Source organism: Vipera ursinii (assembly GCF_947247035.1).
Source record: "Vipera ursinii genome assembly, chromosome: W".
Lineage (NCBI taxonomy): Eukaryota > Metazoa > Chordata > Lepidosauria > Squamata > Viperidae > Vipera > Vipera ursinii.
Genome location: NC_139522.1, coordinates 37,284,772 through 37,308,995, shown reverse-complemented (window position 1 = coordinate 37,308,995; position 24,224 = coordinate 37,284,772). Strand labels below are relative to the sequence as shown.

General features: G+C 41.7%; 1 protein-coding gene across 1 annotated transcript in view; it reads left to right on the top strand.

Annotated features, from left to right (window-relative positions):
* LOC310648269 (homeobox protein DLX-3-like) overlaps nucleotides 1-22,658 on the top strand; it is a gene marked incomplete at both ends in the record, with an annotated part of 44,787 nt that extends 22,129 nt beyond the window's left edge. Inside the window, one exon of the mRNA XM_083376021.1 lies at nucleotides 22,329-22,658. Within this exon, the coding sequence (XP_083232147.1) occupies nucleotides 22,329-22,658 (330 nt within the window). The remainder of the gene's footprint in view (nucleotides 1-22,328) is intronic.
* Nucleotides 22,659-24,224: the final 1,566 nt, after the last annotated feature.

Here is a 24,224-nt window from a genome sequence, read left to right as displayed (position 1 = left end):
GGACGGTCATGGATGGACTCTTGTATTATCGTGACCGGCTCTACGTTCCGGGAGGGCCACTCAGGGGACTCATCCTCAGCCAGTGTCACGATAACCCGGCGGCGGGGCATTTTGGCCTGTTCAAGACCCTGAACCTGGTCTCCCGTACCTTCTGGTGGCCCCGAGTCTGACACGACGTCCAGTCCTATGTCACCTCCTGCATCCCATGCAGGCAGGCCAAGTCAGCGACAGGGGCCCCGCCTGGATTACTGCAGCCCTTGCCGACACCCAAAAGACCCTGGGGGACTGTGTCCATGGACTTCCTGACGGATTTACCCCCATCCTCTGGTTTTACGACAGTGTATGTGGTGGTGGACATGCTGACCAAGATGGTGCACTTCATCCCCTGTTGTGGCTTACCATCAGCCCGTGCCACTAGTCGTATGTTCATTTAGCAGGTGTTTCGGCTGCACGGCCTCTCTGATAGGGGGGCCCAGTTTACAGCCCGCTTCTGGCAGGAGTTGATGCATGCGTTGGATATCAAGATTTGCCTCTCATCCGCGCATCATCCTCAAACTGACGGGGGAACCGAGAAGGTCATCGGTATCCTGGAACAATATCTGCGCTGCTACGTCAATCTGCAGCAAAACAATTGGGTGGACTATCTGGCAATAGCTGAGTTTGCATTTAACAATTCGCAGCACACCTCCACACAGATGACACCGGATATTACCCCCGGTTTTTCCCCCTTTCTCCTGTGGACTCACCGGAGCTGGCAGCGAACGACTTCATGGCAGAGTTACAGGTGATCCATCGATCCATCAATTGGTGCGACGTCAGTTAGAGAAGGCCAAGGCCGATTAAAAAAGGTTTGCTGATCAGTCAAGGCGGGATACGCCTCCACTATCGATGGGAGATCGGGTCTGGTTGTCCACCAGGAACCTCCCATCAACACGGCCGGTGAGAAAGTTAGATCACTGATATTTAGGACCGTTCCCAATCGAGGCTGTCATCAATCCGGTCGCCTATCGCTTAACTCTGCCACGTTCCCTGCGCGTGCACCCAGTTTTTCATCGGTCTCTGTTGGTTCCCGAGCAACCGGCCTGTCCACTCCGCCAAGCAGAACCTCCCCCATCAGGACCTCGTGATGGAGACAGCACCCCCGAGTACGAGGTCGCCAGCATCAGGGACTCCCGTTGGCTGAAAGGTCGTTTCCAGTACCTGATTGAATGGAAGGCTACGGACCAGAGGAGTTCACCTGGGAAGACGGGACCGCCGTTCATGCCCCTGCTTTGGTGACCGCTTTTCATGAACAATTTCCATCCCGACCGCATCCGGATCGGCAGACCCGGGGGAAGGGCCCTGCGGTGCGGGATAGTGTTGTGATTCAGGGTCAGCCTGTGGGTTCGGCAGTTGGGTCGGACGACTCAGAGGAGGAGGGGGGTGTTGAAGAGCTTGCTGAGGGGGTTGGAGAGCTTGCTGATGAGAGCCCTCAGCCAGGCCCCTCCCACCTGGTCACGACAGAGACCCAGCTGTGTGAGCCTGACAGAGTGGATGAAGATGACCCACAGCTGGCCCTGTTCAAGGACGCCCGACGCAGGAGGCAGTCAATCAGGAGTAAACAGAGGAAGGCAATGGGGCACCTCGGAAGGAGGCAGAGAGAAGCCACGCCCTGAACTGTATAAAAGGGAAATGCGTGGGAGGGCTGGTTTGCTGAAGGCAACCGCTTGAATAGCTCCTGTTTCATGGTTCGTGTCTTGTTTGCTTTTGTATCCATAAATTTGGTAGGCTTAGTTCCAGCCTCTTGTCTTCTTGTAAAAGGGGTTGTCCCTGCCTTTTCTGCAGGGCCGGCAGCAGGCTGGTACAGAACACCGCCAAGGAGCTGGAGCAAATGACAGGAGCTCACTTTGCTACACAGCAGCACTCAGATCATGAACACAGGCTTGCTAACCTCCAACCCAGCGTCCTAACCACGTGAGTCACTGTGTTCCTTAATAGTGAAGTGTAATGCATAAACCTAACCAGTAGGCACCCAGGTTTTCTCTATAATTATAAATGTTTTTAAAACATATAAATGCCCTCTTGCTACATACAGTGGCCCTCAAAGCTAGTTGCATCTTTCATTGTTTCCAGTGGCTATATTCAAGGATACACTGAACTATAAATGAATAGTATTGATTAAGTTCACATCACTACAATGTCAATTTTATTTTAGCTTGCCTTGCTGTAAGAACCCAGTCTACTTTGGTATATGGGCAATTTGCAATCCAATTTGCAAAGTTATCGTGGTTTACCTAAAGATGGCAACAGAAAGAAAATATTTAGGTGATCTGTCAAATATTATTATTATTATTATTATTATTATTATTATTATTATTATTATTATTATTATTATTATTATTATTATTATTATTATTATTATTTATTGAATTTTTATACCGCCCTTCTCCCGAAGGACTCAGGGCGGTGAACAGGGCATATAAATAGAAATACAAAAGTTAAAAAAGATTAAATAATTGCCCAATTAAAACAATCAAAATGTAAAACTCATTAAAACCCTAAGGTTCCCCCATCAGGCCAGGCCAGCTTGTTCGAATAAATGGGTCTTTAACCCGCGCCGGAAGGAGCGAAGATCCGGTGCAGTCTGGAGCTCAACCGGCAGTTGGTTCCATAAAGCCGGGGTGCCCACAGAGAAGGCCCTCCCCCTGGGGGCCGCCAGTCGACATTCTCTGACCAGTGGCACCCTGAGGAGGCCCTCTCTGTGGGAACGCACAGGGCGGAGGGGAGTCGACGCCGGCAGCAGGTGGTCCCTGAGGTATTCCGGACCCATGCCATGTAAGGACTTAAAAACCATCACCAAGACCTTGAACCTCACCCGGAAGACAACTGGTAACCAATGCAGCTCGCGGAGCAAAGGTGTAACATGGGAGTACCGGGAAACTCCCAAGACAACTCTCGCGGCCGCATTCTGTACCAGTTGGAGCCTCCGAGTGGTCTTCAAGGGAAGCCCCATGTAAAGAGCATTGCAGTAGTCCAGACGAGAGGTCACGAGCGCATGAGTGACTGTACACAGGGCATCCCGGTCCAGATAGGGCCGCAACTGACGCACCAGGCGAACCTGAGCGAAAGCCCCCCTAGTCACGGCTACTATGTGATCTTCTAGAGTAAGCCGTGAATCTAGGAGTACTCCCAAGTTGCGAGCCCTATCCACGGGGGGTAAAAACTCACCCCCCATAGAAAGAGATGGAACATTTTGAATGTCCCGGGATGCCGGAATGTACAGCCACTCGGTCTTGTCAGGGTTGAGCTGAAGTCTGTTCCTCCCCATCCAGATGATGGGTAGCCTATATTTAAGGCAGGATTTGTTGAATCTACCTTACTGAAATTCCAAAATCTACCAAGATCAGAGTCACAGAATGAAGAAACAGGGTGCCTCTGAGCACATTCTAGAGGAGGTTTTGGGTCCAATATTAGAAGTGAACTGAGGCCATTGTCCTTTTATCCAAATGTCCCCTCTTGTTTACCCTAATGTTTCTTCATTTCAGTCAACTAATTTAAGATGAAGCCAAATGTAGAAGAACAGAAGAAATAACACATTCATGCATACATACCATTCCCAAACAAACCTTCATGTTATCATCTTCTGTAGCCCATCTTGATGCTGTATGTGAAGTTGTATATTCCTAGAGGGAAATAGGCTGGGAAGTTTATGAGATTAGTACAAAGCTAGAACTTAAATAGCTCTGGAAATTCCCTCTACTAAATGAGGCTAGGCATACCATATCTTGCTTGCAGATATTCAGGCAACCATGGAAGGGCAGTAAAGAGATACAGGAAACTGTCTTTACTGCCATTAGTGGTCATCCAGATTAATGCACCCTAGATATGCCCACATGAAAGATAGAAAAATAATATACAAAGCTGGATTGCCAAAAAGTACATAACTCCTTAGGGAAGGATGAAATCAGAGTAAAACGTACCTTGTTGTGTTGAAAGAAAAATCTTCATCAGGGTCCAGTCCAAGCTGGGAATAAACAAAATGGAGACTGGTTTAGAAAGAAGGTTGTAGTTTATTAAAGAGCAGAAGCACAAGACATGAGTCTCTGGAGCAGTTGACCACATGTAGCTAGGAGTGGTGGGTTTTTATACTTTCTTGGGCTTTTGTGTTTGGAGTTCCTGTTCCTGTGACATGAACTTTGACCTGAGGTTCTTTTGAGTGTGTCCTTTTTGGTATTGGTGGGTTAATCCTATTATGTCCTAAAGGTCATCTTTCCTGTTCTTAGAGTTTGGGTGGGGGATGTAGATTGTAGGGGTCTTTGTCTTTCTAATCTCATCAGATCCAAGCTTCCTGGCTCCAATCTTTCTGAAAGGATTATCAAATCTGCATTTCTACAGACCTGGCCTCTGCTTGGGGCAGAGAGACCTGGGGGTTTGGGGAAATATAATATTCTGCCTTTTTAATATTCCCCAAAATATTTCTTTCTCTGGGTGTGTGTGTGTGTGCTGTCCTACAGTTGGTTGTCAGGACTTAACTGACTATCCTTTTAATCAGGATAAAACTAAATATAAACATTGTAATAAATTATAATACAATTTATAATACATCTTAATCAAAGTCCACAACATATTTAGGTAATTGAATATGATGGTGCAAATGGCTTTTTCTTTTCTGACACCTTTCACTTTCTCCTACAAAGAAAGTATAGGGTCAAAGCAGTTTCTTTCATTGTCCTCACCAGACACAAATCAACAGTAGAGATTTTTCCTCTTCAAAACTAAAGTTCCCTTCTGCAAAGTGTGTTTATCAGGATAAATGCTATTCTGCATGTGCTAGTGTCCTTTGGCATAAAACTTCTGTCTATCTAGGACATGTGCAGAGTTTTAGGAGTCTATACCTCAGAGGTCTGAGAGAAGAACTGATAGGCAGGGTAAAGACATTTGCTTCTTTAGAAGAAAGAAGTCTTCTATAGTCTTGGTTTCCTTATTCTTTTGGCCATTTTTTCCATGTTTGAGACAGACACTGAGTGTATTCTCTGAGATACTTTTTTACATAGAGGGTAAAATGTGGGAAACTTATTGCCTCACCCTGATGTAACTTGTTTTTTTTGAAAAAAACCTTTTCTTTTTTTTATTGAAAAGTTTTACAGTACATTTTAAACATATACTCCTTCCCTCCCCCTCCCCCCCACACCCCCTCCCTCCCCCCCCTCCCCCCCAGACTTCCCAGAGCTGAATACAGGGTATTGCCTCTAACAAACTTAAGCTAAAATATGCTAACCAACTATAAATACGCTTTAAATCCTATCACACTTTAACTCCCCTTAAACATAAGTAAATAATAATACATCTTATAATTCTAATATTCATTCATATGCTAGGTGAAAGTTTTTAGTCCCATATTTATTCTGAATATAATCAATCCATCTTCTCCATTCCGAGATATATCTCTGTTGCGACTGTTCTTTCAAATATGCCGAAATTTTTGCCATTTCTGCCAAGTTTGAAACTTTTAGAGTCCACTCTTCTATAGTAGGCAGTTCCTCCCTCTTCCAATATTGCCAAACCAAAAGTCTTGCTGCTGTTATTAAATTCAACATCAATTTAGTTTATATAACAGTTTTGTTGTTGTTGTTGTTAGTTGCGAAGTCGTGTCCGACCCATCGCGACCCTATGGACAATGTTCCTCCAGGCCTTCCTGTCCTCTACCATCTTCTGGAGTCCATTTAAGCTCACACCTAATGCTTCAGTGACTCCATCCAGCCACCTCATTCTCTGTCGTCCCCTTCTTCTATTGCCCTCAATCTTTCCCAGCATTAGGCTCTTCTCCAGTGAGTCCTTCCTTCTCATTAGGTGGCCAAAGTATTTGAGTTTTAGCTTCAGGATCTGGCCTTCTAAAGAGCAGTCAGGGTTGATCTCCTCTAGGACTGACCGGTTTGATCGCCTTGCAGTCCAAGGGACTCGCAGGAGTCTTCTCCAGCACCATAGTTCAAAGGCTTCAATTCTTTGGCGCTCAGCCTTTCTTATGGTCCAACTTTCACTGCCATACATTGCAACTGGGAAGACCATAGCCTTGACTATACGCACTTTTGTTGACAGGGTGATGTCTCTGCTTTTTACTGTGCTGTCTAGATTTGCCATTGCTTTCCTCCCGAGGAACAAGCGTCTTTTAATTTCTTGGCTACAGTCCCCATCTGCAGTGATCTTGGAGCCCAGGAAAATAAAATCTGTCACTACCTCCATTGCTTCCCCATCTATTTGCCAGGAATTGAGAGGGCCGGATGCCATGATCTTGGTTTTCTTAATGTTTAGTTTCAACCCAAGTTTTGCACTCTCCTTCTTCACTCGCAACAAGAGGCTCTTTAGTTCCTCTTCACTTTCTGCCATTAGAGTGGTATCATCTGCATATCTTACGTTGTTGATGTTTCTTCCGGCAATCTTAATTCCAACTTTTGATTCATCTAGCCCTGCCTTTCTCATGATGTGCTCTGCATATAAGTTAAATAGGCAAGGCGACAGTATACAGCCTTGCCGGACTCCTTTCCCAATTTTGAACCAATCAGTGGTTCCGTGTCCAGTTCTCACTGTTGCTTCTTGGTCCGCATATAGGTTTCTCAAGAGACAAATAAGATGGTCTGGTATGCCCATCTCTTTAAGGACTTGCCACAGTTTGTTATGATCCACACAATCAAAGGCTTTAGCATAGTCAATGAAGCAGAAGTAGATGTTTTTCTGGAACTCTCTAGCTTTCTCCATGATCCAGCATATGTTAGCAATTTGATCTCTAGTTCCTCTGCCTCTTCAAAATCCTGCCTGTACTTCTGGTAGTTCTCGATCCACATACTGCTGGAGTCTAGCTTGTAGAATTTTAAGCATAACTTTACTAGCATGTGAAATGAGTGCAATGGTGCAATAGTTTGAACATTCTTTGGCACTGCCTTTCTTTGGAATGGGAATGTAAACTGATCTTTGCCAATCCTGTGGCCACTGTTGAGTTTTCCAAATTTGCTGGCAAATTGAGTGTAGCACTTTTACTGCATCGTCTTTTAAGATTTTGAATAGCTCAGCTGGAATACTGTCACCTCCACTAGCTTTCTTGTTGCTCAGCTTTTCTAAGGCCCACTTCACTTCACATTCTAGGATATCTGGCTCGAGGTCAGTGACCACCTCATTGTGATTATCAGGGACATTAAGCTCATTCTTGTATAGTTCTTCTGTGTAATTTTGCCACCTCTTCTTAATCTCTTCTGCCTCTGTTAGGTCCCTGCCATTTTCGTCCTTTATCATGCCCATTTTTGCATGAAACGTTCCTTTCATCTCTTCAATTTTCTTGAAAAGATCTCTGGTCCTCCCTATTCTATTGTTTTCTTCTATTTCTTTGCATTGTTCATTTAAGAAGGCATTCTTATCTCTTCTAGCTATTCTTTGGAATTCTGCATTCAATTGGGTGTATCTTTCTTTTTTCCCCTTGCCTTTCGCTTCCCTCCTTTCCTCAGTTATTTGCAAAGCTTCCTCAGACAGCCATTTTGCTTTCTTGCATTTCTTTTTCTTTGGGATGATTTTGGTTGCTACCTGTTGTACAATGTTGCGAACCTCTGTCCATAATTCTTCAGGCACTCTGTCTATCAGATCTAATTCCTTAAATCTATGTCACCTCTACTGTATATTGAACAGGGATATGATTTAATTCATACCTGACTGGCCTAGCGCTTTTCCCTACTTTCTTTAATTTAAGCCTAAACTTTGCAACAAGAAGCTCATGGTCTGAGCCACAGTCAGCTCCTGGTCTTGTTTTTACTGACTGTATAGAGCTTCTTTGGCTGCAGAGCATATAGTCCATCTTCCATCTTTGGCTGCAGAGCATATAGTCAATCTGATTTCTGTGTTGACCATCTGGTGATGTCCATGTGTAGAGCCGTCTCTTGGGTTGTTGGAAAAGAGTGTTTGCTATGACCATCGTATTCTCTTGACAAAATTCTATCAGCCTGTGCCCTGCTTCATTTTGTACTCCAAGGCCAAACTTGCCTGTTATTCCGGTTATCTTTTGGCTTCCTACTTTAGCATTCCAATCCCCCATGATGATAAGGACATCATTTTTTGGTGTTAGTTCTATAAGGTGCTGTAGAGCTTCATAGAACTGGTCAATTTCATCCTCTTCAGCACTGGTGGTTGGGGCATAGACTTGGACTACTGTGATATTGAATGGTTTGCCTTGGATTCGAACTGAGATCATTCTGTCATTTTGAGGATTGTATCCCAGTATTGCTTTTCCTACTCTTTTATTGACTATGAAGGCTACTCCATTTCTTCTGAGGGATTCTTGCCCGCAGTAGTATACCTGATGGTCATCTGAATTAAATTCACCCATTCCTGTCCATTTTAGTTCGCTGATACCTAAGATGTCGATGTTTAGTCTTGTCATCTCTTGTTTGATCACGTCCAGCTTTCCTTGATTCATGGATCTTACATTCCAGGTTCCTATGGAAAAAAAATCTTTACAGCATCGGACTTTCCTTTTACCACCAGACACATTCACAGCTGAGCGTCCTTTCGGGTTTGGCCCAGTCACTTCATTCTTTCTGGCGCTACTAGTACTAGCCCTCTGCTCTTCCCCAGTAGCATATTGGACGCCTTCCGAACTGAGGGGCTCATCTTCCAGCGTCATATCGTTTTGCCTTTTGGTACTGTCCATAGGGTTTTCATGGCAAAGATACTGGAGTGGTTTGCCATTTCCTTCTCCAGTAGATCACGTTTTGTCAGAACTCTCTGCTATGACCTTTCCGTCTTGGGTGGCCCTGCATGGCATAGCTCATAGCTTCATTGAATTACGCAAGCCCCTTCGCCACGACAAGGCAGTAATCCATGAAGGGGTATATAACAGTACAATCAGTAATAATACCCAGTAGAAATATCTGTGGAGTAAACCTTATCTTTTTCTTAAATATCTTATGCATATTCCACCAAATTTTAATCCAAAAGTCTTTAACTTTTTTACAAGTCCACCATATATGGTAGTACGTTGCGTCCTCACAACCACACCTCCAACATTTAGGCTGATAATTTGAATACATACATGCTAATTTTTTAGGATCTAAGTGCCATCTATAAAACATCTTATAAAAATTCTCTCTTAAGTTTTGTGCCTGGGTAAATTTTATGTTTCTGACCCAAATTTTTCCCCAAACATCCATCATTATTGGCTCTTGAATATTCTGGGCCCATTTTATCATACAATCTTTAACAAGTTCCGTTTCTGAATCTATTTCTATCAATGCATTATATATCCTTCTTACAGTATATGTGCTTGACTTTGATCTCTAATTTGTTTTACCAGATTTTCATCTGTTGTTGAAATGCCAATTTTCTGATCTTCTTTCCATCTAGCTTGTATCTGGCCATACTGAAACAAGTTTGTACTATTTTCCCTTCTTTTAAAGTATTAAATGGCTTTAATTGCCATACATTCCTTTCCAGTGTGAGAATATTTAATTTAATTTATTGAGATTTTTTTTTATACCGCCCTTCTCCCAAAGGGACTCAGGGCGGTTCACAGGGCATAAATATAAACACCAATACAAACATTAAAAAATAATTAAATTAATGCCCAAGTTAAAACCAGAATACTAAAACAAACCAATAAAAAACCCAAGTACCCCCATCAGGCCAGACCCGCTAGTTCAAATAAATGGGTCTTCAACCCGCGACGGAAGGATCGGAGGTCTGATGCCATCCGGAGCTCGACTGGCAGTTGATTCCATAACGCCGGAGCACCCACAGAGAAGGCCCTCCCCCTGGGGGCCACCAGTCGACATTCCTTGACAGGAGGCACCCTGAGGAGGCCCTCTCTGTGGGCGCGCACAGGGCGGAGGGGAGTCGACGCCGGCAGCAGGTGGTCCTCGAGGTATCGCGGACCCATGCCATGTAGGGACTTAAAGATCATAACCAAAACCTTGAACCTTACCCGGAAGACAACTGGCAACCAATGCAGCTCACGGAGCAAAGGTGTAACATGGGAGTACCGGGAAACTCCCAAGACAACTCTCGCGGCCGCATTCTGTACCAGTTGGAGCCTCCGAGTAGTCTTCAAGGGAAGTCCCATGTAGAGAGCGTTACAGTAGTCTAGGCGAGAGGTCACGAGCGCATGAGTGACCGTACACAAGGCCTCCCGATCTAGATAGGGCCGCAACTGGCACACCAGGCGAACCTGGGCAAAAGCCCCCCTAGTCACGGCCACTATGTGATCCTCCAAAGTGAGTCGTGAATCTAGGAGGACTCCCAAGTTGCGAGCCCTATCCACAGGGGGTAAAAGCTCACCCCCCATAGAAAGAGGTGGAACATCCCAGGTGTCTCGGGAAGCCGGAATGTACAGCCACTCAGTCTTGTCAGGGTTGAGTTGAAGTCTGTTCCTCCCCATCCAGACCCGAACCGCCTCCAGGCAACGGGACATCACAGCGAGGGCATCACTGGGGTGGTTTGGGGTCGAAATAAAAAGTTGGGTATCATCAGCATATTGATGACACCCAACTCCAAAACCACGAATGATCTCACCCAGCGGCTTCATATAGATGTTGAACAGGAGAGGCGAGAGGACCGACCCCTGAGGAACTCCACAAGCGAGAGTCCTAGGGGTCGACCTCTGCCCCCCTGCCAACACCGACTGCGAGCGTCCCAGGAGATAGGAGGAGAACCACTGAAAAACCGTGCCTCCCACTCCCAATCCCCTGAGACGCTGCAGCAGGATACCATGGTCGATGGTATCGAAAGCCGCCGAGAGGTCTAATAGGACTAGGACAGAGGAATACCCCCTATCCCGAGCCCTCCAGAGATCATTCACCAGAGCGACCAATGCCGTCTCCGTGCTGTGCCCGGGCCTGAAACCCGATTGGTAAGGGTCCAGGTAATCCGCTTCATCCAGGACCAGAGGGAGCTGATGCGCCACCACACTCTCAACAACCTTCGCAAGAAAGCGAAGGTTGGAGACTGGACGGAAGTTGTTCAATACAGCTGGGTCCAAGGCAGGCTTCTTCAGGAGAGGTCTCACCACCGCCTCCTTCAAGACGGTGGGGAAATAACCCTCACTCAAAGAAGCAGATATAACCGCCTGGAGCCAGCCTCGTGTCCTCTCCCTAGCTGCGTAAACCAGCCAAGAAGGGCACGGGTCCAATAAGCATGTGGTGGAACTCAGCTTCCCCATAATCCTGTCCACTTCATCAGGGGTCACAGAATCGAACTCCTCCCAGATAACATTGACAAGACCGCCCGTGTCCTGATCGTCAGACTCTGCCCAGCTGGAGTCCAAACCGGTCCGAATCCGAGCGATTTTATCGGACAGATGTTGACCAAACTCCTCGGCACGACCCTGCAAGGGATCCTCCCTCACCTCCTGATTAAGAAGGGAGCGAGTCACCCTAAACAAGGCGGCCGGGCGATTGTCTGCGGACGCGATGAGGGTAGAGAAGTAATTACACCTCGCCTCCCTCATCGCAGCGAGATAAGACCTAATGTAGGTTCTTAACCGCAATCGGTCGGGTTCAGATCGGCTGGACCTCCAGCAGCTCTCTAGGCCCCGTTTCCGCCGCTTCATCTCCCGGAGCTCCGCGGAGAACCATGGAGCTCGCTGGGATCTGCGCCGGGTCAGGGGCCGCAAGGGTACAACCCGGTCGAGTGCCTCAGTGGCTGCCCTTTCCCAGGCTTCCACTAAGGCATCCGCCGAGCTGTGAGCAATGGAGGCAGGTGGAGACCCCAGCGCCGCTTGGAATCTCTCAGGATCCATTAGGCGTCTGGGGCGGTACCATCTAGTTGGCTCCGTACCTCCACGGCGAGGGGTGGCAAAATGGAAGACCAGCCGCAGGAGGTGATGATCGGTCCATGACAGGGGCATAGTAAGTGGAAAGCCCCCACCAAGATCATCCAACCACCGTCCAGATAAGAAAATCAGGTCAAGGGTGTGGCCTCCCTCATGAGTTGGCTCAGAAATTATCTGCGTCAGGTCCATGGCCGTCATGGAAGCCATGAACTCCCGAGCAAGCTCAGATGAACCTCCCAGGGATGGTAGGTTGACGTCTCCCAAAACTATAAGTTTGGGGAACTCAACCACCAACCCTGAGAGGACATCGAGCAGCTCTGGCAGGGCTGCCGCTACGCGACTAGGCGAAATGTACACGAGCAGCAAGCCCAACTGCGCCCCAGAGCCAAATCTCATAAAGAGAGACTCACACCCGACTATCTGAGGAACGGTGGTCTCCCGCGGACATAAGGTCTCCCTAACGATCACCGCCACTCCCCCACCCCTACCCTGAGCTCGAGGCTGGTGTAGCACCCGGAAGCCTGGTGGGCAAAGATCAACCAAAGGGACCCCACCCTCTGGGCCCAACCAAGTCTCCGTGATGCAAGCCAGGTCCGCATGCTTTATATGTGGTCACAGCATGTTTAAATCCCAGACTTATATTTTCTATTGCATGTTTAGGTATTGCCCAAATTGGTATTTTATAATTTAACTTGTATCGGTATTTTTTCCAGACTCGCAACAGAGCATACCTTAATATATGTGTCTTAAAGATATTATCCACCTTTTATCATACAATAAATATGCATGCCAACCATATAATAAATCACATCCGTCAACATTCAATAATCTTCCTTCTGTTAAATTAAACTAATTACTAATTGACGATAAAGCCGCAGCCTCATAATATAATTTAAAATTAGGCATTTTAAGACCACCTCTTTCACGTATATCTTGTATTATCTTAAGTTTTACTCTCAGTCTTTTCCCTGCCCAAACAAATTTGTTAATACCTTTCTGCCATTCCTCCAAATTTGAATCTTTTTTAAGTATAGCTATCATTTGAAACAAAAATAAAAATTTTGGTAAAACATTCATTTTTACTGCTGCAATTCTTCCCAATAAAGACAGTTGTAATTTTTTCCAAGTATCTAATTCTTTTTGTATTTTTAACCATAACAATTCATAATTATTTTTGTATAATTTCACATTTGAATCTGAAAGATATACCCCCAAATATTTAATCTTTTTAGCTATTTCAAATCCTGTTAATTTTTCTAAAACTACCTTTTGTTCTGTAGTCATATTTTTAGACAAAAGTTTAGTTTTTGCCTATTAACCTCAAATCCAGAAACCTGTCCATATTGCAAAATTATTTCCATTAAATCTATAACCGACTGAGTCGGTTGACCTAATGTAATAACCAAGTCATCTGCAAACACTCTCAATCTATAATCTTGATCATTAATTTTAATTCCCTTTATTTTATTTGAGTCACGTATCTTAATCAATAATATTTCCAATGTTAAAACAAACAGCAATGGTGACAATGGACATCCCTGTCTTGTGCCCTTTTCAATTTTGCAAGCTTCTGTTAAACTACCATTAATTATTATTTGGGCTGTTTGTTTCTGATATATTGCCCTAATAGGTTGTGAAAACTTATCACCAAACTCCATCTTCTCTAAAACTTTAAATAAAAATTGCCAGTTCAATTGATCAAACGCCTTTTCAGCATCCAAAAAAATCAATGCTGCAGGGACTTGATTATTTCTTTCCAAATATTCTAATACGTTTACAATATATCTCACATTACTTTTCATTTGTCTAACACTTATAAATCCTGTTTGATCACTATAAATCATTTGCTGCATAACCTTCATTAATCTATTTGCTAAGATCTTTGCAAATATCTTATAATCTGTATTTAGAAGCGATATAGGTCTGTAATTTTTTGATTGGGTAAGATCTTGATCTTCCTTTGGAATCAATGATATAAAAGCTGTTCTCCACGATGGAGGCACTTCCCCTCCAGATTGAATTGTCCTAAATAATTCTTTCAAAGGTTCCACCAACTCTAATTGTAATTTTTTATAATAAGTGGCTGTCAAACCATCTGTTCCAGGTGTCATACCCACTTTTTGTTGTTTAATTGCTAAAATAATTTCTTTAGCAGTTATCGGTTGATTCATCCCTTCCTTCTGTTCTTGTGTAAGTGTAGGGATATTCACTTCTTGTAAATACCTATCTATATCTAAACCTTGAGTTATATCCCTTGCATATAATTTAGAATAAAATTCAACAAAAGCCTTTTTAATAAGATTTTGTTGAAACACCTCTTTACCCTTATATTCTATCTTGTCTATATTACGTGACTTTTGTTTTTTCCTTAACAAATAAGCTAACCATCTACCTGGCTTATTAGCATTGTAAAAAGTATTATGTTTAACATATCGTAAGTTAGTTGCCACTTGATCTGCCATCAACATATCAAACTGCCCTCTTAACAAATTAATTGCTTCTTTCAACCTCTTATTAGATGAGTTCAAGATAAAAGCCCTCTCTTTCATCTTTATTTCCTCCTCTAACTCTTTACGCTTATATTCAAATCTACGTCTATATTTATTATTCAAATATATTAAAACTCCTCTCATATAAGCTTTACTTGCATCCCAAACCATTTCAATTGGAGTACCCTTGTGCATGTTTATAGTAAAAAATTCTTTCATTTGTATTTTACATTCTTCCACATTTTCTTCATATCTAAACAGATTTTCATTTAATCTCCAAGATCTCCTATCTTCCTTCCCCTTCTCCAATTTCATCCATACTGGACTGTGGTCTGATAAGATTCTTGGACATATCTTGATCTTCTTAACCCTAGAAAAAACAATCATTAGTAGTTAATACAAAGTCAATCCTGGAGAAAGATTGATGTCTGTCAGAAAAAAAAGTAAAATCCCTTTCTTCCACGTTTCGTTCTCTCCAAACATCTCAGTTCCAGATCATCTTTCATGTCAAAAAAAGATTTAGGCAATCTAGCATGATTTGGAGTGCTTTTAAAAGGTCCTTTGTTATCTTTTTGTGTGTCCAATACTCCATTCCAGTCTCCCATTAAAATACACGATTTATAATCCCATTGAATTATTTTATTATGTAGAAGTTTATAAAATTCTCCTTGCTGTTGATTAGGTGCATATAATCCAATTAAAAATATTTTCTTCCCTTCTATTAAAAGTTCAATTATAATATATCTTCCTTGTTTATCTGCTTCAATTAAGTTAGCTGTTAAATTCTTCTTCACATAAATGACTACACCATTTTTCTTTTCTGGAGCAGATGCAATAAACTGCATACCCAATCTAGAGTTTATCAAATATTTTTGATCAGATACATGGATATGCATTTCCTGCAAGCATATAACATCATTTTTAAATTGTTTCAAGTACTGAAATATTTTCTTTCTCTTTTGCGATGAATTTAAACCATTAACGTTCCATGTTAGAAACTTTGTCACCATTTTGTGTGACTTGAAGCTTTCGGAGCGTATCTTGCAGATCCACAAGCATCTGCTTCTTTGGTCTCGCTCCTCCCACTGCTTCAGTATACAGTAAGTAGATTCTTGAGTTGTAATTGTAGTATATTGTTTCTGTTGTTGTTGTTGTTCCTTTCGTCTGGTTGCAGCCCGTGTCACTCTTTGAGCCCTTGATTCTTCTAATGGAGCCAAGGGCCGCGCAATTTCCAAAGTTTGCTGTGTTTCTTTTGAAATCAGCGAGACCATTTCTTCATCTTGCTGTGTATCTTCCAATTGTGTCTGTCGCACTTCTTTTTCCTTTCTTCTTTTAATTTCTGGGGATGTCGGTGAGTCTGCCTTCGGTATATTACAATAAAAATCTCGTGCCTTCAGAACTGTATTAAGACGATATCTTGTACCAACATAATTCACCACTATCCCAGTTGGTATCTCCCATCTAAAATGAATCTGTCATTTTTTAAATTCATCTGCCAGAAAAACAAATTCTTTCCTATTTCTTAAAATTCTAGGTGGTATTTCTTTCAAAATTAAAACCTCTTGATCAGCCACTTTAAATCTGTTGTTATAAAAGGCTTGTATGATTGCATTTCTGATTTTTCTCTTTGTGAAGTAAACAACCACATCACTTGGTAGTTTTATTTGTCTAGCAATCCAGGAATTGACATGAAATATTTTGTCTATTTCCAGTATAAAATCTTCAGCTCGCCAACCCAAAATAGGTGCCACAGCTTTTGCCAACATCTCTTCCAAGTTTTCTTGTGTATTTTCTTTCAGACCTCTGATCCTCAAGGCAAACTCCATGTCTCTACATTGTGTCATTACCACCTCATCATCAATTTTATCCATTTTATTCTCAGCTTCACTGATTTTAGCTTCCAATATCAAATTATTTTGCTTAACTTCTTCCACACGTTCATTCAGATTCTCAGTACAAACTGTCAGTCCCTGAAATGCCGGCAAAATATCCTCTCGTATTTCCTTATTTTTCTCATTATTGAGCTCAGATATTTGCTCATATTGAAGTTTTAAAGCATCTTGTAAGTCTTTTAATGTCAATGTGAGTATAGGTGTAGGTGCTGCGGGGGTGGCATCAATGTTTGAAGTCCAGATTGTTGAACTGGTCAAGCCCCCGCACTTTTAGAAGCAGAGAATCTAGGTGGTTTGGAAGCCATTTTAACACCCAATTAACTTTCGTTTCTCACTTTCACTTTTCCGCCCAAATTGCAACTTAGTTGCTTCACTGTTAACTATCCAAGACTTTTAAATCACTTTTGAGCCAACTTCAAATGTTTTTAACAGAGTCTTTTACAACTTTAAAAATCCACTTTATATCTTCCTCCTTCTTTTATTTTATTTTCCTTATTCTTTGTTCTTCCCACTTTCTCTAAAGATTTATTCTGGCGCTGTTTCAATATTCTCCTGCTCAGCTCTGCCTGCATCCAAGTAATCCAAAGTACAATATTGGGAGCAGGGATGGTTGCAGCGTCCTGTTCTGTTTCAAAGCCTTGAAACAGAGGAGTCCCCAAGTCTGGAGCCAATTCAGGCTCCGAGGGAGCTCTCACCGTTCGACCCCCAGAGTGATAATTCTGGGGGTCTAGGGGAGCTCTACCTCTACCTGAATGCTCACCCCCCCTCTTCTCCCGAGGGGGGATTCCCAAACCGCGAAACAGCTGATTGTCGCTGTTTTCGCAATTTAAACGGGGCAACGGGGCTGACAGTCAGAAATGACCGCCATCGACGGAGCCTTGCCACCTGGAAGTGCTGAAAAATTTTGAGGATAGGAGAGGAAAAGCAACTTAGAAAGAATGAGATTGAGATTTGTTCCATTAGAAAATTAATTAATTAATTATAATTAATTAATTACACAAAAATATCTAGCAAAAATTGTGTTAGCAGGGCCTCAGCAGATTAAAGGCCTCAGCCTCAGCCTTGAAAAGAGTCGTCTTTTAAATCACAGTTCACAACAAAGGAAACGCTAGGATGGTTACCAAAATAGAAAGGAGTCATTTATCACAAGCTTGGATTTTAGGCAAACATGGATTTAGTTCTGTGGACATGTTACCTCTTAATTAATCTGATAAAAACTAAACTTTTTGGACTCCTATTAAAATATTATGGTCTTTTGTCAAATGCTCACTCACCATGCTTGACATGATATTCTTAAACAGATGTAAACCAAACATGTGATTGGATGTACACACACAGCCAAAAGAGTTAGCTTCCTGTTTCAGCTCCCACATTCAGACATAAAGCTGCCTTGTTTGCCATCCTCTCCCACAAGCCTTCCCTCCTAAGCAGGTCATGAGGAGCTGGTAAAGAAGTTGAACTGGAATGTGGAGCCAGTCAAGCACCCTGAGGACAACAAGGCTTCTTAACTGCTTTGATCTAAATCATGGGTGTTAAACTTGCAACATCACGTGTCATGACGTATTGTGAGTTTTTTCCCATTACCCGCAATGGGGTGGGCGTGGTTTCGCCATGACACATCCGGCCTGTGGGCCGGCAGTTTGGCACCCCTGATCTAAAATAAGGGAGCAAGTTGGCATGTGTCCGGATTCTTTTTTTTTTTTTATTGAAAAGTTTTAAAAATACAGTTTTCCTTTAAAAAACCCCCTTCCCCCTCCCTCGTCCCCTCCCTACCTCCCCCCTTCCCCCCCCCTCCCCCCCTCCCTCCTCCCCCCCCCCTCCCCCCAACCCCCCTCCCCCCCGGACTTCCCAGAGCTAAATACAAGGTATATATATATAAAAAAGCAATCATAAACAACCATATACTAACAACTATAAATTCTAAAATCCATCACTCTCTAACTTATATAGGATCAAACAAAACTTAGCATTATTAAATATATATAGAAGACAAAATAAAAAAAGAAAAAAGAAAACGAAAGAAGACTTATTCAAATGCTAGATAAAACTTCTTGACCCTATACTTATTCTGGATAAACTCAATCCATTTTCTCCATTCCATAATATAATGTTCTTGCGAGTAATCTTTCAAATAGGCCGAAATCTTCGCCATCTCTGCCAAGTCGGAAACCTTTAAAATCCACTCTTGTATAGTCGGCAGTTCCTCTTTCTTCCAATATTGACCTATCAAAAGTCTTGCTGCCGTAACTAAATTCAACATCAACTTAGAGTCCACAACTGTAGCGTCAACAATTATTCCCAACAAAAAAAATTGCGGACAAAACTTTATCCTCCGTTTAAAAATCTTCTGCATATTCCACCAGACTTTTATCCAAAAAGCCTTGACCTTTTTACATGTCCACCATATGTGAAAATATGTTGCCTCTTCATCACCACACCTCCAACATTTAGGCTGATAATTCGGATACATACTTGCAAGCTTTTTAGGATCTAGATGCCATCTATAAAACATTTTGTAAAAGTTCTCTCTTAGACTTTGAGCTTGAGTGAATTTTACATTCCTCACCCAGATCTTTTCCCACGTGTCCATTGTAATAACTTCCTGAATGTTTTGGGCCCATTTTATCATACAATCCTTAACAAGCTCTGTTTCTGAATCGATCTCTATCAATGCAAGATATATCCGTTTAATATGTGCTGGTCCTTGATTTCTAATTTGCTTTATCAAATTTTCATCAGTCGTTGCAAATCCATTTTTTTGGTCTTCTTTCCACCTGGCCTGTAACTGAATATATTGAAACCAAGTCTGAACAACCTTCTCTTCTTGCAAGAAACTATATGATTTCAAGCACCAAATATTCCTTTCCAAACTTAAAATTTCCTTGTAAGTAGTCTCATCATGTTTGAAACCAGCATGTATATTTTCTATTGCGTGTTTTGGGATTGCCCACAATGGTATCTTGCTGCTTAACTTATGTCTATACTTCTTCCAAACTCTCAGCAATGCCTGTCTTAAAATATGCATCCTAAACACAGTATCTACCTTCTTATCATACAACAAATATGCATGCCAGCCAAACAACAGATCATGGCCCTCAAGATTTAATAACCTCGATTGTGTCAAATTAATCCAATCACTTATTCCTACTAGTGCAGCAGCTTCATAATATAATTTAAAATTAGGCATTTTAAGGCCACCTCTCTCACCAGTATCCTGCATAATCTTAAGTTTAACTCGTGGCTTTTTCCCTGCCCACACAAATTTATTGATACCACGCTGCCATTCCTCCAAGTTAGAGTCTTTCTTAAGAATCGGTATCATTTGAAATAAGAATAAAAATTTGGGCAGGACATTCATTTTCACTGCTGCAATCCGTCCCAACAAAGACAATTGCAATTTTTCCCAACTCTCCAGTTCTTTTTGAATTTTCCCCCATAACTTTTCATAATTATTTTTATATAGCTTTGTATTAGAGGGCGACAAAATCACCCCCAAATATTTAACCCTTTTAACAATCTCAAATCCAGTTAATCCTTCTAGGAGAGCCTTCTGCGAAACTGTCATATTTCTAGCCAAAATTTTAGTTTTCTGTATATTTACTTTAAATCCAGAAACCTTCCCATATTGTGTTATTATCTCCATCAGGTCCACAACAGAGTTCTCTGGCTGGGTCACTGTAACAACCAGATCCGGCATGTGTCCGGATTCTGATAGGTCAAGAGCATAGCATAGTGGTGACAACCTGACACATTGAAAATTGCACCCGACAAAATGCTCTCAGGGTGTACAGAAGTGTTTTTGTTCCTACAAACAGACTGCCCCATGACAGAAACAAATTTTCCCCTAGGGTCATCATGGTCAGTGATCCAGTGTTTTTTTTGTTTGGACTTTTTTTTGGGGGGGTGGTAGCCTAATGCTTTGCCTTCCAAAGTAATGGACTACTATCTGATTTTGTTATATATGGCTATAATTATAATGTAATACCTCTGGAGGAGGCTGGTTATGAAATCCATTACTTTGGAAGGCACAAGATTGGGGTCAGGTGTCATAAACTTCTCTAGCGGTTTGATGATCTTGGGGTAGATATAAGCCAACTTTACTCTTGTGGGCTATTCATTTAATAGAACCCCCAAGATCCGCCAATCAGAGTTTTTTGCCAGCAACAAATACTCATAATTGAGTAAGAATCTGAGAATATGTTCTGAGAATCAAAATTGTATGAAGCTTGCTGTCTTTTCATATATTTTCCACCCCACCCATTCCCAGTTTTGGTTACTTTAAACTTTCATTTCTGTACTGTAAATTATGGTAGCCATTTTATTATTATTATTATTATTGATAAATTATTGGGAATCAGAAATTCTTATCAATGAATTACACCTGTCCCAATAGATTGGGTTTTTTTAACAAAAAAATCCCATGGATGTGTATATTCCATATCATAATGTAAACCTATAGAGCAAAATGCATAAATTGTACAGTTCTATAAATGATCTCTGTAGTTCACTGGCCAAATGTTTCTTATTTTCCCTGCCCAAATTTTATACTGTCAGTGTTTTTTCTGTAAGTATCACCAAGATATATGGGCTGTGATGCTTGTCTTAATTAAAATATATCAACAAATACTACGGAAGTCTCTTCACTTCCAAGGTCAGTTTGGTAGGACCTTTTCTAAGGTCAGATTTTAGAAAATGAAATACCCAGAATGTCTTTTTCTTTGGACATGAGGAGGAGCTCTTTCTTTAATCTTGATAGATTGTAAAATATCTCTTAGTTGATCAGTTGTCTTTCTACCTCTTCTTTAGCATTTCTTTTCTGTTGTTTTCCTGACTGTCTCACATACATACATGCTTGCATACACTCATATGGTTTAGCATACTTCCTCCCCTTATGTACTATTGGCCCTCTAAAATGGAATAATACTAGAAGAATTATATATTAATTGCAGTTTGTTTACTACACACATTGTACCTTTTTACCTTGAGCAGAAGTACAGTAGATTTGATGCACCTTTCCTGAACTAAAAATGTCCAGATATGCCTTTGCTCTTCTGCTTGGGGCTTTGACAGTTGCAGTCCAACACATATAAAAAGTACCAGACAGGAGGATGCTCCTCAGGTTAAAGAGTTATCAGACAGTCAGTATAGCTACAATTTAATTGACTGCTCAGAATATGAACTTGCCAATTTCATAGCATTGGTTACCAACTGCAAAGAATTTTTCCCTACCCCCAGAAGAAATATGGATGTTTGTCAAACACAGCAGACTTTGTTCCTAAGTCTTCTTGCTTCCTTGTTTTGATTAGAGTTTCTCTTTTCTACTATCTTTGATCCTTTATTCTTTCTTCCCATTTGCCACCCACTTTCTTTTGTTTTACTTATACTCTTTCTCTGGAGTGGGTTGTGGATGGAGTCACACAACTCTACAATGGTATTGAGGAGACTTCCAGCAAGCTAGGCCACTGTTCTAGTCCTGCCCTAAGTTTCATCATGGCAGTCTTCCCAATCCCAATGTTTTAGCATCCTTGAAAGACTTGTAAAACCTTTTGAGCAAGCCTGTCATCTGACTTTTTGCAATGACCCAGAATTCCCTGTTTCTTTCATCAAATCAGTTGGCAGACCATATTAGAAACTAACATGCAGCCCCTCTTTTCAAATGGAATGGGGGATATGTTTATTTTTTTCTGCCTATTCCTCAAATGAGTTTTGAGCAGAGCTCATTGTTATCCCTCTGATTTATTCTCACAAAAGTTCTGTGTTTTAGGGTCAGGTTGAGGGACAGTAATTTGATTCACTGATTATGTCAAGTCAAAACTAAGCAAAGTATTGCTTATTAGGCATAATTGTGGGTCATGGTTTAGTGCAATGTGTGAATCTACATTCCAAACCAGACTTTTGAACCATTTAATCCAGTCTTTCCTAGCCTTACTTGAAAATGCCAGGATTTGAGCCTGTTACCTATTTCATGAAAAGCGTTGAATGTGCCCAACCACTGAGCCACAGTCCTTCCCTTGAACTGAACAAGTAATACTTTTCCTTGTGCTGGTGGAGAAAGTGCAGAATCCCCTAGCAGAGGGTTTATCTTTGGTGGGAAAAGGACTGGCTTCAAGTCACATGTGGATGCAGCCTATTCTACAAATTAAATAATTTTCTCTCTTTCTTCAGGTAAAAATCTGGTTCCAGAATAGAAGATCCAAATTTAAGAAATTGTACAAAAATGGAGAGGTCCCCTTGGAAGACAGCCCAAATAACAGTGACTCCATGGCTTGCAATTCTCCACCATCTCCCACCGTCTGGGACAATAACTCTCATAATAACCCAGCCAGCAGGAGCCAAATCCCCCAGCCACTCTCTTATAACTCTCCCCCAAGCTACTTGGAACATCACAATTCTTGGTTCCATCATCAGAACTTGAACGGGCCTCACATACAACAACAGGGACCTCCGCCCACTTCTGGCTCTATGCCTCCTCCCAATCCTGGAGCGGTTTATTAATCTCCTTTCCCTCCTCAATGAAACCAGTGGAGCAGGAAAAAAGGAATGAGGGAGAGGGAGACAGAAGGCAACATGTTAAAACTCTTTGATGTGTTTCACAGTACACATTCCATCTCATCTCAGAAACAAGTGAACTGCAGCAGGGTTAAGACTTTGGGGGACAGGGAATAAATATGAAAGGGAGAGAAACTGCTTGCAGCCTATGTTGTATCTATATCAAATCGGTTTCATCAAGATCTACGTTACCAACTTCCTGGATGATTTATCTCCGGGCTAATTGTTTCCAATCACTACCATCAGCTTTGTTTACAAGACATATAGTTGGGTGGCTCTCACCATGGTTAAAGAAGAGCAAAGTGTTGCATGACAAAGGAGAAAAGGTACCACTGATTTCCTATATCCTCCTTTTCTCTGGTTCTGTTGGATTTTTTTTTAATTTCCTGATGCCCTCCCCAAGCAGAGTGGTTTTGAGAGGTGTCAACTTCATGTCCCCTCTGAAAGACCTGTCGTGGCTCTAAATACCAATCAATTATTGGCACCTGTGACAGGAGTAGGATTATGTTATTTCATCCATGCAATTAGGAATGGGGTACAATGTAAGACATCCACCTCTCATTTTTATTCACGTCCTTGGAAATGCTATCCTGTTAGAAATTATAGCAATCTTTTACATAATGAAAGGGAGAGGTAGATGTCACAAACTTTTAATGGATAGATTTTTGTAATGAATGTAGGGTTAAAGTCAATTTTAGTTGTGTAGATGTTATACAAAACTGGTCAGTATATAGTGTTAATTTATAGTAGTGCTATTGGCTAGCACAGAAAAGGGGTCAGGGAACTTGGAAAGAAACAATTCTGATCTTAGTAATGTTTGTTTTGGATTTATACTAAAAGCACTCCAGGGAGGATTATTCAAGATTAAAAAGAAAAAGAGAAAACTTTTGTGCTGGTTTTTCAGCTGGTGATAAAAGAGGAAAAAAAAGAGGAGATTTCAACGCAATAATAGATGGAAAAATTGATTATAAAAGCAATAAAACAGGAAAAACTGGAAGAAGAAGGTTACCTAAGACATTTTTTGATATGGCAGAGGAAATTGGAATCCAAGACGTCTGGAGGGAGATTAATCCACAAAAATTGCAATACACCTTTTATTCAAATAACCAAAAATCTTGGTCAAGGATTGATAAGATTTGGATGACTGCTGACGTGAGAATGAACATACAGGATATTGAGATAGAAATAGGCGCATGGGCAGATCATAACCCTCTGAAAGTGACCTGGAAAGGAATACAAAAAAGACCAAGATGGACTTTAAATCAATCCATATTAAAAGAAAAAGAATTCATAGAGTTAGCGAAAAAAGAAATGGAATTTTTCTTCAAAGAAAATAAGAAGATACAACAGTACAAAATGTATTGGATACAGCTAAAGCATACTTTAGAGGCATAGCTATAACATATATGGCAAGGAAAAATAAACAGAGAAAACAGCAATATGTATTATTAAAAAAAAATTGGAAAGTTAGAATTAGAACTGCAAAGAAATCCACAAAAAAGACTTTGAAAA